Below are 17,041 nucleotides of genomic sequence, written 5' to 3' on the forward strand. Positions count from 1 at the left end.
GTTCCCAAGCCAGCAGAGAGCCATAGTCCGTCCCGCGTCTCCTGGGTCGTCCTCGGGGTCTCGTTCCGGTTGTTGCACATAAACGAGCCACAGCAGTTTTGAAACAAAGTTCTGGACTGGTGAGCCCAAGATGAACCTCTGGCAAAGTAACGGAGAGGCCAAAGTCTGGGGTTAGCGTTGGATCTGCTTTGGTTCCAAAACACACAAGCTCATCTGTGAAGCACGGTGGAGGTCAGGTCGTGGCTTGGGCTCGTGGGGCTGCTTCAGGAATGGCTTCGCTAATCTTGTCACTCACGATGGTAGTAAAAGGAGGAATTCTGGAATCTACAAAGAATTTGTTTGGCAGTATACAGAAAAGTGAATCCAAGGTAATCCAGAGAAACCTCATCCTGCAACAAGACAATGAGCCAAAAAAAAAAAAAAAAAAAACCACTGCCAATGCCAAGGACATCATCACAGTGGGAAAGTGGACTGGCCAGGTCAATCACCCGACCTTAACCCAAGAGAACATGCATCAACCTCCCGAGGACGAGACAAGGGAGAATCAACTAAGAACAAGCTGCAGTGAAGGTCTGGAAAAGCACAAGAATGGACATTGCGTGTTGTCAATGGGTCGCACGTTTGATGCACTTATTGCAGGTAATGGTTACAACACCAAATATTCAATGTTATTCACGTGAACTTTATTTCACTCGTGAAATCAATATTCCAGTACTTTTGCTGACTTTAAAAGCCCGTGGCTTCAGACAAAAGGTGCTGTCCTAAGTTGTTGAACAGATACTTAAATACCATGAAATAAGTTAAATTCCAACATTTCTTATTCACCATCCATCCATCTTCTACCGCTTCTCCGGGTCAAGTCGCGAGGGCAGTCGCTTTAACTTCATCCAGCGCTTCGGGGGGGGGGTCCTGAGGCGTTCCCAGGACAGCCGAGAGAGTCTCTCCAGCGTGTCCTAGGCCGTCCCTGGGGTCTCTTTCTGGTGGGACGTCCCCGGAACACCTCACCAGGGAGGCATCTGGATCAGATGCCCCCAGTCATCCCATCTGGCTCACCCCAATGCGAATGAGCACCTTTTGATCTGAAACCCAAATTTCTTCAGTGTACAACTAAAACAATTGATTTTGCTGTTCCAATACTTTTAGAGGGGACTGTCTTATGAAACCACAATTGAATTTAAGTTGTCCTAATACTGTGTCTGAAACAGTGTGTTCCTGACGCAATCTCTTATTAGTGATAATTGGACGATCCAGTCATATTTTGGTTTGTCGTGTCATATTTACATCCACTAACCCTGCAGCAGCCTCCCCCCCCCCCCCACTAACCTACTTTAAATCAAATAAAAAAAAATTGCTTGTGACTGTTTTATTGCTTGAATAAAACCACAAAATTATTTAAAAAAGAAAACATACCTCATGTTCCTCCCCCACCAAAAAGCCCACATGATGGTGGTGGTCACAGGCGATTTTTCTCTCCCCTTTGGTGTCGACGACAAAGACCCAAAAATTTACATTTGTCAAATACTTTTTTTTTTTATATCAGGTCTTGAAATGGGATTTGTCTTACCAACACACACACACACTAACTACATTACCACAATCATGAATTAATTCCAAAATGAGTAAGTTTGAAGATGGCCACTGCCGCCAAGATTGCTTCTGCGGGCCAATCGGAAGGCTCTTTTTTTAGTCCGGTGGGAGACAAAAAACGCCAAAGAAGCAAGCATTTTGCGTGAAAACGGCTCTCACGTTTATGAGTTAGGAATATCCAAAATTGAAGATGGGGTTAGAAGAATGATGAAGTGATCACAGGCAACAATCTCAAACATGCCATGAAAGTGACCTTAGAAGGGATTTTAGACATGCCGAGATGAAGACATGGGTCAACTATATTGCGAAAAGGAGACCAAAACATTAAATGAGACGGTTGAAGAGGCAAAGAAAGCGAACCCAAAGGAAAGCAAGGATGAGATTAGAGGAGTGATGGAGGGATCAATGACAAAAAACAAAACAAGCAATCAAGGAAACCATGAAAGACAGCGATAGGAAAAAATGGATCCATGACCTCGAGCTCAAAGACACGACAAAGATGTCACCAGCATAGAACTGAATGAATAGACCAATGACATAAGACACCAGTGACCTTGACACACGACCAATGAATAAGAAATCACAAAAAAAAAAAAAAAAAAAAGTGAAAGGAGTGACACGACCAAAACGGTACAACAAAGACAAAACTGAACAGGGACCAATCAAAGGCATGGTTGATGAAATGAGACCCCCAAAAAAAAAAAAACGATCAAAAGTGACTAATGAAAAACATCAAAGAGCCCCCGTGATGAAGGTTGCAGGCACTTGGGTCAAAAAAGATGGGCGACTGCGTCATGATTGGTTGTCTTTGTGGACTTAACTCCGCCTCCTTTTTGTTCCTGAACAACCGTGCGCCAGGTGCTCACTTCTTCCTGGTCTTTGACTTCTTCTTCTTCTCCTGTGAAGGTGGCGGTGGTTGTTGTTTCTGTTGTAGTTGTACTTCCTGGAGCAGCTTGATTGCGGCTGTGTTGTTTGGCTCCACCTCCAGGAGCTTGTTGAGGTCTCGGACGCAACTTTTCATGTCCTAGGGGGAATAAGAAGATGGAAACTGCTACATGAGCATAGCTAAATATGACAAAGGAAGGAAGTAGGTAGATAACTGGATAAATAAGAATGGAAGCTTCCTACAAAGGTAAGTTGAGTGGCTACCTAGTTAAGTAGGTATGTAGATAAGCTAGCTAGTCAAGTCAAGAAGTAGGTAGCTAGCTCAGAAGGTAAATAGTAGATAGGTTGACAGGTAAAAATCAAGTTGCTATCTAGGTCAGTACATAAGCTGCTCAGTAAGTAAGTTGGTAGGGAAGCGGTCACCTTGAGTTCCTTTTGCGCCAGCGCCCGTCGGTAGAGTGCCTTGATGTTTGTGCCATCGATGGCGAGCGCTGCATCACAATCAGAGGCTGCATCGTGGTAGCGCTTCAGTGCCAGGAAGCACAATGCCCTGACCCCACAGACAAGTTAGCATTGATGCTACGGCAACAGAGGCACCTTGTTTACCTACCGGTTGGTGAAAGTGGCGGCCTCTCTGCCGTGGTGGAGGATGCTCAGTGTATATTTGTCGGCGGCCTGGGCGTGCTCCCCTTTCTTGACCAACGCGTTTCCCTCCTCCTTGAGCAACTTGGCTCGCTGTACGTCCTGGCCCAGTGGATTGTGGTTCTGCGCTACACCGTTGTGTTGCGGCGGTGCAGTAGGGGCAGTTTGTCTGAGCTTCTCCCGGACAGCTAGAGGCACGACGGGGATGGTCGGGAGCTTCTCTCGCCACATCGGGCCATCTGCTTCCGTCAGTGCTTTTGTCATCCTACGTATGAAACCATAAATTGATAGGTAAGGACAGAAATATGTAAATTAGGTAGCAGGCTAGTTGGGTAACTAGCTACTTCATAGAGTAGCAGACAAGCATGTGGAGTGTTTATTTCCGGTGGATGGAGACGAAGCACAGTATCGTGAAATAATGCGAGACCACTGCCTAAAAGGTTTGTTGCCTATGGATACAAGAAAATAGCATGGGCACAATTGTGTACACACTACAAAACTACCCTTTTCACAGAGTCAGAAAGGCATGCATTTTTTGTGCCTTAATAAACATAAGTGTCATTTGAAAACTGCATTTTCTATTTCCTTGGGTTGTCTGAGTGATTAAAATTGGTTTGATTTGAAACCTTTGTAAAAAAAAAAAAAAAAAAAAAAAAAAAAAAAAAAGCAGGGGGTGTAAATACTTTTTCACGGTACTGTTTGCATGAACAATGTATCCAACAAGTCATGAAATATGTGCTCTATTTTGACAATATATTAAATCCTCTCATTTAAAAGTGTTTTGATAAGATTTTTATTGACAATTACGAATTTTCAGGGGCGCTGCCATTTTCGCAAGTCACAAGACCTACGTGGGCACCGGATGTGACGTGTTACGTGCCACAAAAAAGGCTCGATTACATGGGACACCATTTATGGCCAGCGCTGATTTCTCGTATTTATCCTCATCTGATGAAGATATAGCAATGTCGGTTGATCGGGAAAACGGAGGAATACTTTCATACAGATTTGAACCTGTGGCTGTAAATAATGTTGAATATTTGGATGGTTCTTCGGGCGGAATGAGACCGAGTCTGACTACTCGGAGGCCTACGCATGACATAAGAGCGTAAACAAAGGCCCCCGGCAGCTGCGGATGGTTCTTCGGACGGGAATGACGCAGGAGTATGACAAGCGAGCTTCGGCGGCCGGGGAGGCCGTTAGCCGAGCTTTGGGGAGCTCGCTCGTCAGACTCCTGCGTCATTTCTGTCGGAAGAACCATGTGTGGTTCCACTGGACAACTGGTTTTCCCCTTTAACCACCGCTTGGGTGTGACTGTGGAGTGAATGAATAAATTAGTTCTGTTGAGAAGCATCTGAATAACATGAAAATCGTTATGAGCGGGCTGGGTTATTGTGATGGCTACTCACGTTATGTACCTGCTTGTAATTATTAGCACTGTTGATCCATACAGGTTTTAAAATTGGGATTAATGGCATGACTTCTATATTTAACTCCCGATGGGATTGAAAGGGTTTTTTTTTGTTTTTTGGCCGCCAGCGGCTATGAGATTAAAAGTCCAACAAAAACTTTTTTTTGGAACAAACTGGCTAAAACATGGAAATTCTTGATATAGTGCACTCAGGTTTAGGAATGCACAGATATCTCCAATGTATAGAATAAGAAAACATTACTTTCTGCGGCGTAGAAGATTAAGAATCTACCTCTGTTGCCCATAGAAGACAGGTTTAGATTTTGGTGCCCTCAAAGGAGGATGCAGCGCGCCACACATGAACACTATATACATATTTGTAAATTTATCATCAAAATTGGCCACCTGCAAAGGTCCTCCTTTTCCGAGTTCTGTCAGTGGATCATCAATGGTCCACCAACACAAGAACTTCCTGGCAGAAATTTGGTATCGACCCACTTTTGTACAATTCTTCATTTTAACCCCAAATTTGTAAGTAAGGCAGCTCTTACCGGTTTGCTCCGTCATGCGCTGCCACAATGTGCGCATCCAGCTGCAGAACGGTCTTGTAGTCCACGTAGGCCTGCCGGTAACGCTCCTGAGCCTCTGAGGCGGCGGCCCGGCGCAGCAATGACTTCACGTTGAACGGTACCAATTCCAGAGAACTGGCAAAGGACGGATAGAAAAAAAAAAAGGGCGGGGGGTGGGGAAGAAACGTTTGTCATCTCACATGCTCAAAATATACTTAAACGACATTTTTTTTTTAATTTGACATCATTTGTCAAACTTTGGCAGCTTGCGATCATAGGATTTCCTCCTCTGCAGAGCGCCATTGTATCATTTTTAATTTTTTTTTTTCCAGCTATTCCCCTCAAATGCTATACAACTGTAATGTAAATGCTAATAACCTTTCATCCAAGATATTTATTATTCTACATTTCAATGCCACTGTTCAATATTTGAGAATTTATATAATTGCTTTTAAAAAGGATGTACTAGAATAATGCTTTAATACACAGGTGTCAAACTCAAGGCCCGGGGCCAGATAAGGCCCACCGCATGATTTTATATGGGCCGTGAGGGGATATCAACTTCCATCATTTGTGTTAAAATCTGTACCAAAATTTTTAATTGTCACATCATAAATGACGAGATACTGTAAGCATTATTGTGTGCCCGAACGTCAGCAATAGTTCAGAAACCCATTATGATTTCTGATTCCCAAACTAGCTCATAAATTTAATGTGTAAATATGATGAGGCGAAAGATTTTCCATAGATTTATAACATAACAGCCCTCTGTGGTAAACGATAACTACAAAGTGGCCCGTGACACAAATGAGTTTGACACTCCGGCGTTAATATTACTTGATAATGATTAACAACCATCTATTTTCTGAGCAGCTTATCCTCACAAGAGTCGCGGGAGTGCTGGAGTCCATTGAGCTGTAAGTATGATGAAATAAAAGCTGGAATTCTGAGCCAAATCTCTTCAGTATACAACAAAAACAGGACTTGAACTTGCCGTTCCGATACTTCAAGAGGAGACTGAAGCAAGGTAAGTTCCTAGCTTGCTATGCTGATTATCACAAATTTTATTTATAACCCTATTCCTTTTGTAAAATCTGCATCAAGAAGTACCAGTAACCAATTAAGTAACTAGTTACCTACGTAGGTTGGTAAGTAGTCGGGCAACTAATCAAGTAGGCCAGTAGGTAAGTAGTTTGGTAAGTTGCTAAGTACAATAGTAAATAGGCACGTAAAATGATAGGTTACTAGCAAGGGAGGTTGGTAAGTAGGTAATAGCCAAATATAGCAGTGGGTAACTACATAGGGACAAATTTAAGCAAATACACGTGCATCTCAAAATATAAGAAAACCATTTAAGTTCTAATTAAAATTAACATAGGAGGAGCTTGGTTATGACGCCGCGTCATATAATAAATCGTCATAAAAATAAACTGACGTGTTGCAGTCCTTCAAACATTCTGCGCAATTTCCTTCTTTGAGGTAGCTGGCGGCACGGTTGGAGTGCAACACGCTCAAATCCTCCACATTCTTCGGATCTGCAGGCACAAACATGACATCTTGGGATCAAAGAATATTTACTCATTTCTATACTCATATGGCACATAAAAATTTAAAAAAAAAAATCGAGTCTATGTAACGATGTGATCTGGTATATGCGCAAACTACTTCCACATTCGCCAAACCAGGTAAACACAATGAGGATGGGGAGTGTTTAAAAGCCTCGCTGTAATGTGTTTTAAAGCCTCAAAAGTATTTTTAGTCAAAATGGCTGTCGTACAAGAGTGGCTCTGACTACCACAGACAAATTCCCTGGTGTGTTCTTAAGATAATTGGCAAATAGAGGATTCTAATATACACGAGGTCTATTAATTCGGTTCCACTTTGGTCACATGGCATATACAGTCGTGCCTTAGGTATGTAGCTACCTGGGAATTTGAATAAGGAAATATGTCATTCATGAACTCTGCCTAGCAATAAATGTGTACTGCCTTCATGATACCTGGGAAAAATTGAAAGTTTTAAAAGTTGGGTGTAAAAAGCAGAAATATCCCAAACAAGACAATAGTTATGAAATGTATGATTACATTGGTTCATTGATCGTATTAAAAGTTCAAATATAGTATAAATGTAATGAAATACATGTGCACATAGACTCACTAGTCTTATGTAGCTCGCCGATGGCTTGACTGTAGTAGCGGGTGGCGTCTCCGTACTGGCCCGCTTTGAAGCATTCGTTGCCGGCTTGCTTCAGCTCGGCCCAAGGCTTCACTTTGGTTTTCTGTGTCATTCTTGCTTTCCTGTTTTTCGGACAAGGTAAAACTCAGCAGACTTGACAACCACCACAATTTATTGCAGCACACGCTCAGAATAACGTTGTCGACACTGAAGATTCTAGAATGCAGATATATTCAGGGACATTAAACAGAATGGTGCCGACTAATCACTGGAACATGACTCGCTGGTCAGAATAAAACATTGCCCTCATTGATTGTAAGGGGGGGGGGCTCTTATGAAACCAACTAGTTGTAATTTCCTCGGGCTGAAAAATGAAATAAAACAGAACACTTGACTTAAAATGAGTAGCTTCGCTGCTATGTCACGCTAGCCCCTACAAGCATTTTCTTATGGGAGCCTAGCCAAGCGCTCAGCTAACGAACCGGTAAACGACCACAGGAAGCTAAGCTAACCGGTACAATTCCGTTTGAGAGCTAAAATTACGAAACGTGTAAACGAAGGCAGAAAGGTAGGCTAACCGGCACGCTTCCATGCGAGAGCTAAGCTAACAGTCATGTAAGTGGACGCAGGAAGCTAAGCTAACCGGCACACTTCCATGCGAGAGCTAAGCTAACAGTCATGTAAGGGAACACAGGAAGCTAAGCTAACCGACACATTTCCATGTAAGAGCTAAGCTAACACGGTCATGTAAGTGAACGCAGGAAGCTAAGCTAACCGGCAGGCTTCCGGTTCATGAGCTAAGACGGGAGCTCGCACCGGGGGGTGGGTGTTAGAAGAAAGCTCGTATCACTTACCGGCTTCGGGGCAACAAGTGGCGGCTTCGGCGAGAAACGTTCGGCCCGGGCGGCACGTACCCTTTTAAAATTTCCTTAAACCGTGGACGTAAATGACACAGTCATTCCTCAGAAGGCCCAGTTTTTTTCCTCTCTCTTGGTTGTCAACCTTCTGGTCGTACTGAAGGTGTTAGTGCGAAATGCGGCGGAGGGGGCGTAGTGTCGGATGACGACAGTAGTGGCCAGGAACGAAGGGGCGTGGTTTGCCTCACGCTGCATTCAAGATCACTGGGGAATTGACACAACACTTGCTTTGTTAAAGTCAACAAATTATGAAAAAATTACTTTTTGTATGTTTGGATGTATATAGTTTTGAGTGCCTGCTCCCCCACCTTACATGACCGTGAACGATCTCCTTGGATTTGTCGACTTTCAGAGTCATGTTCGTATCCAACAGCGGGTTGCCCAGCGAATACATTAAAGTACAATTTTCCGTTATTTTATGTGTTTATTTTGGGTGGGAGTGGCGGTTTGGGGGTGCATTCACGAGTTAATCGACCACACCTTCCCCATCTCGTCGTAGAATGGACCTTTCCTACCTGTGAATCACTCGTACAATAATCGTCAATCAGATTGCCGCATTGTCTTGACCCCTGGTTTGACACGCCCACATTGCCCCACAAGCAATGCTGGTTGTCAGTAGCGTGCGCTTGGAAAAGTTAATGTTATGAAGAAAATGGTCCTCAGATGCGCTTGGGGAACGTGCTATTCTGATGAAAGATATCCTGCTAGGTTACGAGGGGCCCGGTTGATTCATTTTGCAAAGCCTAAAACACAGTTGACGAAGTGTTTATGATGGATTAAGGTTTGCAGAAGAGCGCATGTACAACTAAATGTGAACGATATCAACAAACACAAGGCTGTACGTTCGAAGGTAAGTGAGGTTAAAGTATCTTCTCTGAGTTTGATACTCAGTACTCTCCCTGCTTTACATGCGCATTCATTCCACTATTTTATCCTTTTGGATTTCAATATGAAGTTTGTGAAGCGTCAAACTTTTTTTGCATCCATCATCAACGTTTCGCTGTAACTCTGACATTGCGTCCTGCTCCGTCCAAAATCTTAATTCCGTGTACGTATCTTCGGGTGAAATAGTTGAGACCTCTCTGTAGAACTCTCTTAGACAAGTCTGACGCATTTGGCAAAAAACATACCACAGTAATATCTGGAATACGCATTAGAGAATCGACTTCTAACCTGTTCTGTTCAGTCGCCATTTTGGAAGCATGTGGGAGATGGCAACTCTAGCTAAAGGGGGGCGGAGCTTAAGATCGCCAGCCGGAAAGGTCCGTTGAATTGACCCCTCCGTGGATATTGCGCAATCCGCGTCACTGACCAATCAGAGGCCAGAGATCTGCATAAACCAAAGCCCGTTTTTGCTCCCGCCATTTTCTCAGACAACATTCCATGGTCCAGTATAGGGTTAGTTAGCGTTTTATCGCGTATTTGGGTTATTTACCAAAAAATATGGTTAAGAGGTGTAGTCACGGACTTTGTAATAGTGACCACAGGTATCCTGAAAGGCTAGTTGGTGGAGTTCGATTCGTACCCTTTCCAAAACCGAAGACCCAGTACGAAAAATGCCTCCGATGGATCAAACTTTGTGGAAGACCGCATCATCAACTAAATCCATCTAATATCAACCGGAACACATATGTTTGCACGAAGGTATGCCCTATATTTGATTTTCAATACATGTCTCGTATAAATGAATTCAAAGTTCTTCGCTAGCATAATACCGCTGCGTGTGAACGATTGACACACTTATTCTTTGTTGAGCGATATTTAGCGATGATCGGACTGCACAAACGTATTGATTTCTTGCTGGCTCGCGGCCAGAAGCTTAACCAGACTGTGTTTGCACGAAGATATGCCCTAAATTTGATTTTTAATACACGTCTCGTATAAATGAATGAGACGTTCTCCGCTAGCATAACATTGCTACGTGTGAATGATTGAATGAAATCAGAAGCATGGCGTCTCTCTTAGTTAAGAATGTATTGTATTTAGAATCTATAATATGTCGTTGATTTGAATGAAATGAGAAGCATGGAGTCTGTCTCAGTTCAAAATGTATTGTATTGTATTTGCCATTATTACTGTTTGTCTTACGTCAGCGCACGTGGCGTGACGTCACTTCAGGAGGCGTGGTTAAGTGCCCTGTACGGAGGGGTAAAAATGGCAAATACAATACAATACATTTTGAACTGAGACAGACTACATGCTTCTCATTTCATTCAAATCAACGATATATTATAGATTCTAAATACAATACATTCTTAACTGAGAGAGACGCCATGCTTCTGATTTCCTTCAATCATTCACACGTAGCAATGTTATGCTAGCGGAGAACGTCTCATTCATTTATACGAGACGTGTATTAAAAATCAAATTTAGGGCATATCTTCGTGCAAACACAGTCTGGTTAAGCTTCTGGCCGCGAGCCAGCAAGAAATCAATACGTTTGTGCAGTCCGATCATCGCTAAATATCGCTCAACAAAGAATAAGTGTGTCAATCGTTCACACGCAGCAGTGTTATGCTCGCGAAGAACTTCAAATTCATTTATACGAGACATGTATTGAAAATCAAATATAGGGCATACCTTCGTGCAAACATACGTGTTCCGGTTGATATTAGATGGATTTAGTTGATGATGCGGTCTTCGCCAAGGCATTTTTCGTACTGGGTCTTCGGTTTTGGAAAGGGTACGAATCGAACTCCACCAACTAGCCTTTCAGGATACCTGTGGTCACTATTACAAAGTCCGTGACTACACCTCTTAACCATATTTTTTGTTAAATAACCCAAATACGCGATAAAACGCTAACTAAACCTATACTGGACCATTCAATGTTGTCAGAGAAAATGGCGGGAGCAAAAACGGGCTTCGGTCTATGCAAATCTCTGGCCTCTGATTGGTCAGTGACGCGGATTGCGCAATATCCACGTAGGGGTCAATTCACTGCCGCTTATAAATCGCAGTGCGGTATGATGGGGATGGGCGGTATGATGGGGATGGTATATGTTCTGAATTTATTTCTGTCCACAAGGGTGTGCCACAGGGGTCTGTATTGGACACCCGAGCATCCTTCAAGGGAGTGCTTCGTCTAGAACAGGGATAAGCAAACGTTTTGATTCAGGGGCCAGATTGACGTTTAAAATTTGACAGGCGGGCCAAGTCACAAGCAGATGCTTACATATGAAAAATCAACAATAATAAAAGGAATTGTCGTGTTAATACCTGGATTTACTTATAATGGGAGCTTCCGATAATGGGATGTTTTATTGAGCCCTTTGTCAGTGTACCAAAGTCTGATGATGAAAAATCCTTGTGTGTTTTTGATAACTTGGCCATTAAAGCTGATTCTGATATACATATACAGATGTGTGTGTGTATTCACAGATGTGCTTATAAATTAGGTTCAAAACTTTGATACATTCCATTTACAAGAACTTTTTGTCATTTTTGTTTTACAATAAAACACACACACACAGTATATATACAGTGAAGAAAATAATTATTTGAACACCCTGCTATTTTGCAAGTTCTCCCACTTTGAAATCATGGAGGGGTCTGAAATTTTCATCGTAGGCGCATGTCCACTGTGAGAGAGATCATCTAAAAAGAAAAATCCAGAAATCACAATGTATGATTTTTTAACTATTAATTTGTGTGATACAGCTGCAAATAAGTATTTGAACACCCAAGAAAACTGTTAATATTTTGTACAGTAGCCTTTGTTTTCAATTACATTGGTCAAACCTTTCATGTAGTTGTTCACCAGGTTTGCACACACTGCAGGAGGGATTTTGGCCCACTCCTCCACACAGATCTTCTCTAGATCAGACAGGTTTCTGTGCTGTCGCTGAGAAACACGGAGTTTCAGCTCCCTCCAAAGATTTTCTATTGGGTTTAGCTCCAGAGACTGGCTCGGCCGCGCCAGAACCTTGATATGCTTCTTACGGAGCCACTCCTTGGTTTTCCTGGCTGTGTGCTTCGGGTCATTGTCATGTTGAAAGACCCAACCACGACCCAGGTCTTTGAGGGTCAGAATTCTAACTGATAGACAGGTGTTCAAATAGTTATTTGCAGCTGTATCACACAAATAAATTGTTAAAAAATCATACATTGGGATTTCTGGATTTTTCTTTTTAGATGATCTCTCTCAAAATGGACATGCACCTACGATGAAAATTTCCGACCCCTCCGTGATTTCTAAGTGGGAGAACTTGCAAGATAGCAGGGTGTTCAAATAATTATTTTCTTCACTGTATATGAAAACTTTTTTTTTCTTGCTCTTTACAGTTGATAATGTCATCAAGGTTCTTGGTAAGTAGATCTAGGGCGCCAAGAAGAACAAGTTTAGGAGGAAGTACATCATATGACATTGCAGTCCAGGTCACTGTGTTTGTGTGAAAAATGTGGTCACGCAGCGTAGATAAAACTCATATAGTGATTTGTTTACCACCCCTGTGATTAACTGAAGGCCGTAGTTTTATGACAGCCCTCATTCTTGAAAGGCTTCCCGTGGTGACTTTGCTCTTGTGGAAAAGTTTCACCTGCTGTATATGTTGAAAGAAAGGGAGCAAGGGATGGCGATCACACCGGCGCTCCTGAGACGTGTTCAGCGTTGTGACTTCATTTTTCCGGACAAAGAAATCTGCTTCTGTGCACTTTGCACAAGAGTCGCTAACCCGAACCATTTGAACGGGCAAGAAGACGAGTTTACACAGTGGCGTCTGCTGAACTTGCCCAGGTCAACTTGAATGATCGCCTAAAGGTTTCAGGTCCACTTTCACAGGACGCACTTGTGGATAAACCGGGGATCAGTCGCCGGTCAGTTAAAAGCCACGTATAGGCCAATGAGGGATTGGTATACAGGTTGACGAACAGCGTGAAACTGTAGTACAGTATCTGGCGAAGTGTGTTCCCTGGGAGTCGTGTCCTCGGACAACCGCTGCACTCCGATTCCATCCTGCATATTTCACGCTCGCATGTCGAAGACATCTGGACGAAGAGGCCACGGGATGCCGTCCAACCGCTCAGAGTTGAAGAACTGTAGCTCAGCGGAACGCGACGCAGAAACATTTCGCCTGCTGACGTTTCTCGCAAAGGCTCCTACTTGTAACTGGAGTCCATAGCAACCGCTGTTGACTACGGAGTGTTTAGAGAGTGTAAAGATGGATGACAGGTGGCGCCCCAGACGTACCTCTAACCCTCAGGAATGGCCAAACAATCACCCCCTCTCTCGCGCTCCCCTTCCATATGTCAACTGGCTTTACATCAACTTACACGAGGCTAAATTACGTAACACAATCCCGAACAGGCTCACTATCACTCATTCTTTAACTAAGCTAATGTCAATTCGAAGACACGCTAGTCCGAGATATTTTGGGAGAATCCGGCCCCGGAGACGGTTTGACTCAACGAGGTGACGTCTGATAGGCAAGTATGTCACGATTAGACTCACAAATTAGCCACAAGGACCCATTCCGTAAAACAAAAACAAACGACGTATTGATCTTGAGTAGACCTACGAAAAATGTCCTAAATGGTAGAGGTGTCAAACTCATTTTTGTCACGGGCCACACAGAGCCGCTGGGATTGTAAAACCATATCAATGTCTACGTGGCTCAAACAAAATGGGGGATAACTACTTTTGAAATGGGAGCTCAAGGATACACTCATGGTTTCTTCAGCTATTGCAGCGGTTCCCAAAGTGAGGTCCACGGCCCCCCAGGGGGTAAAAAACATCTTTCCAGGGGGTCAGCGACACGGTGTCTGAGACAGAGTAATAATAAAATATTTTTCTGAAGAAAAGAACACAAATTTTTTTTTCTTCTGTCTTGCTATGTCTCACATCCTATCTATTCGATGTGAAGACAAAAAAACGAAATCGTCTGGAAGCTAATCATGATGTGAGAATTGCCCTTTCCGGTGTTGAACCAGGTTTTGATTTATTGTGCAAAAATAAAAAGCAAGAGAACATGAGCCACTAAAATTGAGTATTTCTTTGTACCAGAATGGCATAGCTGTGTCCAGCACTACATTATTGGCGAAAGTTGAGGTTGGGGTCCGGGAGCTTTTTCAACGACTCACTGGGGCTCCGGGCCCAGGTTGACTTTGGGATCTACTGAGCTATCGACTGTAAAAAAAGGGGTTTGTGCAAAAAAAAAAATATATGTATACATGATTTGAAATATTGGTGCATATTTTTGGAGAAATTATGAAAGTTGAAAGTCTTGTGGCCTGAGGTATTAAACAAACAGGAAGTCAGCCATTTTGGTAGCAAGGTGGCGATTTCAGGATCAATTTCCATGGATTTTTTTTTCAGCCCCTGAATCCAGTTTGAGGCAGAAATATAAAACCACAACCTCAAAAAAATTCTCAAGGCAGAATGCCAGAAAAGACACGCAACTATAATATCAATACCTCTTAAACAAAGTCACTTAAGTAAGTTTATTTCGGCTTGTCCCATTAGGGGTCATCTCAGATGAACGCTCATGTTTGTTGTTGTTACGCCGGATGCCCGAACTCACGACCCCTGGTTTACCAAAGCAATTCTCTAAACAGTGAGCTATGGGACATCAAAAACCCATTCGCCCAACATGGGGCTTGAATCCACGACCCTGAGATTAAGAGTCTCGTGCTCTACCGACTGAGCTAGCCGGGCTGTAAGAGGCCGATTTCCTCATAGGCTAACGTCCCCCAAAACTGTGTGGCTCCAAATCATTAATCAGGATCAGTTTAAATGGCCTAATGACCCAAATTAACCCAAGTTTCACTCAGGCTTTTTGCTAACCCTCCATATGAAACCAGGACTTTGGTATCTTATGCTACACAATTTGCCATATAACTATAATTAGCTATCTTCTCATCTTGGCTAACTTGGAGTTCATCCAACCTGAGCCATCCATTTTTTTCTTCTTCATGTTACAGTTATAAAAATATTGTTCCAAACATTCTACCTTATGTGGCTTTATGGGGGAAACTCTAATTTATGTGTGCTACCAAAAGCTAGCAATGATTTATGACAGCGATGAATGATTTATAACCAGAAGTGCGAAGCGATAAACTAAATTCTCTCCCTTACAATTACTTCAGTAACCTTTTGGATAAATTATATTTGTCCAAGTGTGACGCAATGTTTCAAACGGGAAATATTATATATCCAATTCACCCACTCCAGGATTAAATAATTTTAAATGACTAATGAAATTGTTAAATAAACATCAAACCACTTTTATTGAAGACGGTGTTGCCCCATTATTTCCGGAGGTTACGTTCCATAAACCTCAAATAACAAAAATCTGTGAACAATGAACACTGTCAGCATGCTTGCCATCATGTGTTTTAGCATGTATGTAAGATACCATATGATTTTGGATAGTCTGTTGGGGAAATGTATGTATCACTCACTTATATCCTAAAGTAGCAAAATCTCTGGATGCGATGTTAGATAATTTTCTCCAGCAAAGGCCAAATATGCTATAATCTGACGACCAACGTCAGCTGTGGATTACTGTACTAACAAGTCCATGATACAATCAATGAGGGTAGTCCTAGAGTGGAAGAATCCAAGACGGTGGCTTCGTAATGATTAACTGCAAACTGTGAGCAGGAATCCGACAAAGGTGAGCGCGTGACCAAAATGGCCGCAAGTCGTGTGTAGCGACGGAACAATACTTGGGGGAAGGGAAATGGCAAAAGGGCCAGCAGGAAGTTAAGTAAAAGTTGCTCCAGACTCTGAATGAGTGGCAACAATAAACAATGACATCGCCATTTCCAACCAGTCACAACGCGCGTTACGTAAACACATTATATTGGTAATATCTTAATCCACACTGGAGGAGGGAGCGACTTTGGGGTGACGAGGTATTGAACCGGTCAGGGGTCGACTTTTAGAACGTAGAGTTTATCTGATCGGGACTCTTTTAGTGCCAAGATCCACTGCGTCAGACACTAAAGTTGGCACATCGGCCATTTTGGTCCAAAGTGGCCATTTTAGGGTGATTTTGGTCATAACCCGGAGTCAAACTTGTCCTGGAGTTTTGGAAAATGACTCACAGTTTTAGGAAAGTCCGTCATAAAGTCTCAAGACGCCATGCCTCAAAACAAACAGCAAGTCTGCCGTTCGGCCCATATCTAGAGGTCCTTCAGAGACAAAATTTTCCAAGAGATTTTGTCTGTAAATTTCACTAAGCGGAAAAAAAATTTGGCTGGCATGCCTGGTCACATGTCTTGCTCCGTTTTAAAACTTGCTGAAATCATTAAACGGGTTTCAGCTAAACCGCAGTCTTAGTAAGCGAAAGTCTGCCCGAGGTTTCTTTTTCTGGAAACCAGACAGACTTAATTTTAGTGACTGGCACTGACTGGTTACGCGAATCACGGTGACGAACCAGTTAAACTGGAGCGTCGTATCCGATGGATTGGCGAGATCGCGATGCAGCTCACCATGAAGAATTTTCCAAAGACTCAAATGCACCGAACCAAAATCTGTTTTGCTCCTCCCCCAAAATAGTTCTATAATAGCTACAGCTGAGAGAGAAAACATGAAAACATAACATAAGTCATGCTAGCTTTTGATTCCGAGTGACAAAGTCGACCGGGTTGGTTTAAAGAAGCTTCAATGTTTGATGATTAATTTGAGGATTCATAAAAACAAAAATAATAGACCCCTACGTGGGTTTCAGCAACTGAAACATAATTGGACGGATTGCACAAAAAGTTGACCTATGATTAAAATCCAACAGGAAGTTGGCAAATTTGTTTCGAAGCAGTGTCAAAGTTTGATGATCATGTCAAAGATTCTCGTGAAGTTATAAAATATTAACTCCCAACACCAGCTTCACTGAAGCGACCCTTTTTGGCCCAAT

At 42.7% G+C, this 17,041-nt stretch overlaps 1 protein-coding gene and 1 non-coding gene across 4 annotated transcripts; both read right to left on the reverse strand.

Annotated features, from left to right (window-relative positions):
* Nucleotides 1-661: 661 nt before the first annotated feature.
* tomm34 (translocase of outer mitochondrial membrane 34) lies at nt 662-8,333 on the reverse strand. Of its 3 annotated transcripts, none has more exons than XM_061831641.1 (8): nt 8,184-8,333; nt 7,252-7,391; nt 6,530-6,629; nt 5,077-5,229; nt 3,083-3,379; nt 2,896-3,022; nt 2,454-2,611; nt 662-1,079 (listed from the first exon to the last, which is right to left on the reverse strand). In XM_061831641.1, exons 2-8 carry the CDS (start codon nt 7,379-7,381, stop codon nt 1,022-1,024), a joined length of 1,023 nt encoding a protein of 340 aa, XP_061687625.1. In that variant the 5' UTR covers nt 7,382-7,391; nt 8,184-8,333; the 3' UTR covers nt 662-1,021. The 3 variants fall into 3 exon arrangements, with proteins under 3 accessions (XP_061687625.1, XP_061687624.1, XP_061687623.1); XM_061831640.1 differs by having other exon boundaries at nt 8,124-8,328; XM_061831639.1 differs by lacking the exon at nt 8,184-8,333 and adding an exon at nt 7,848-7,997.
* A 6,432-nt stretch (nt 8,334-14,765) lies between these two features.
* Nucleotides 14,766-14,838, reverse strand: trnak-cuu (transfer RNA lysine (anticodon CUU)). Its single transcript has one exon. It is a non-coding gene; the product is annotated as a tRNA-Lys (tRNA).
* Nucleotides 14,839-17,041: the final 2,203 nt, after the last annotated feature.

Source organism: Syngnathoides biaculeatus, chromosome 10, assembly GCF_019802595.1.
Source record: "Syngnathoides biaculeatus isolate LvHL_M chromosome 10, ASM1980259v1, whole genome shotgun sequence".
NCBI lineage: Eukaryota > Metazoa > Chordata > Actinopteri > Syngnathiformes > Syngnathidae > Syngnathoides > Syngnathoides biaculeatus.

What these genes read in the sequence shown, in the direction of transcription:
- tomm34 (XM_061831639.1), bottom strand. An exon ending in TGTTTGAAGGACTGCAACAC is followed by an intron (nt 5,230 to 6,529) that starts GTCAGTTTATTT and finishes GTCCTTTGCCAG; the next exon opens with TTCTCTGGAATTGGTACCGT. An exon ending in TGGCGCAAAAGGAACTCAAG is followed by an intron (nt 2,612 to 2,895) that starts GTGACCGCTTCC and finishes TATTCCCCCTAG; the next exon opens with GACATGAAAAGTTGCGTCCG.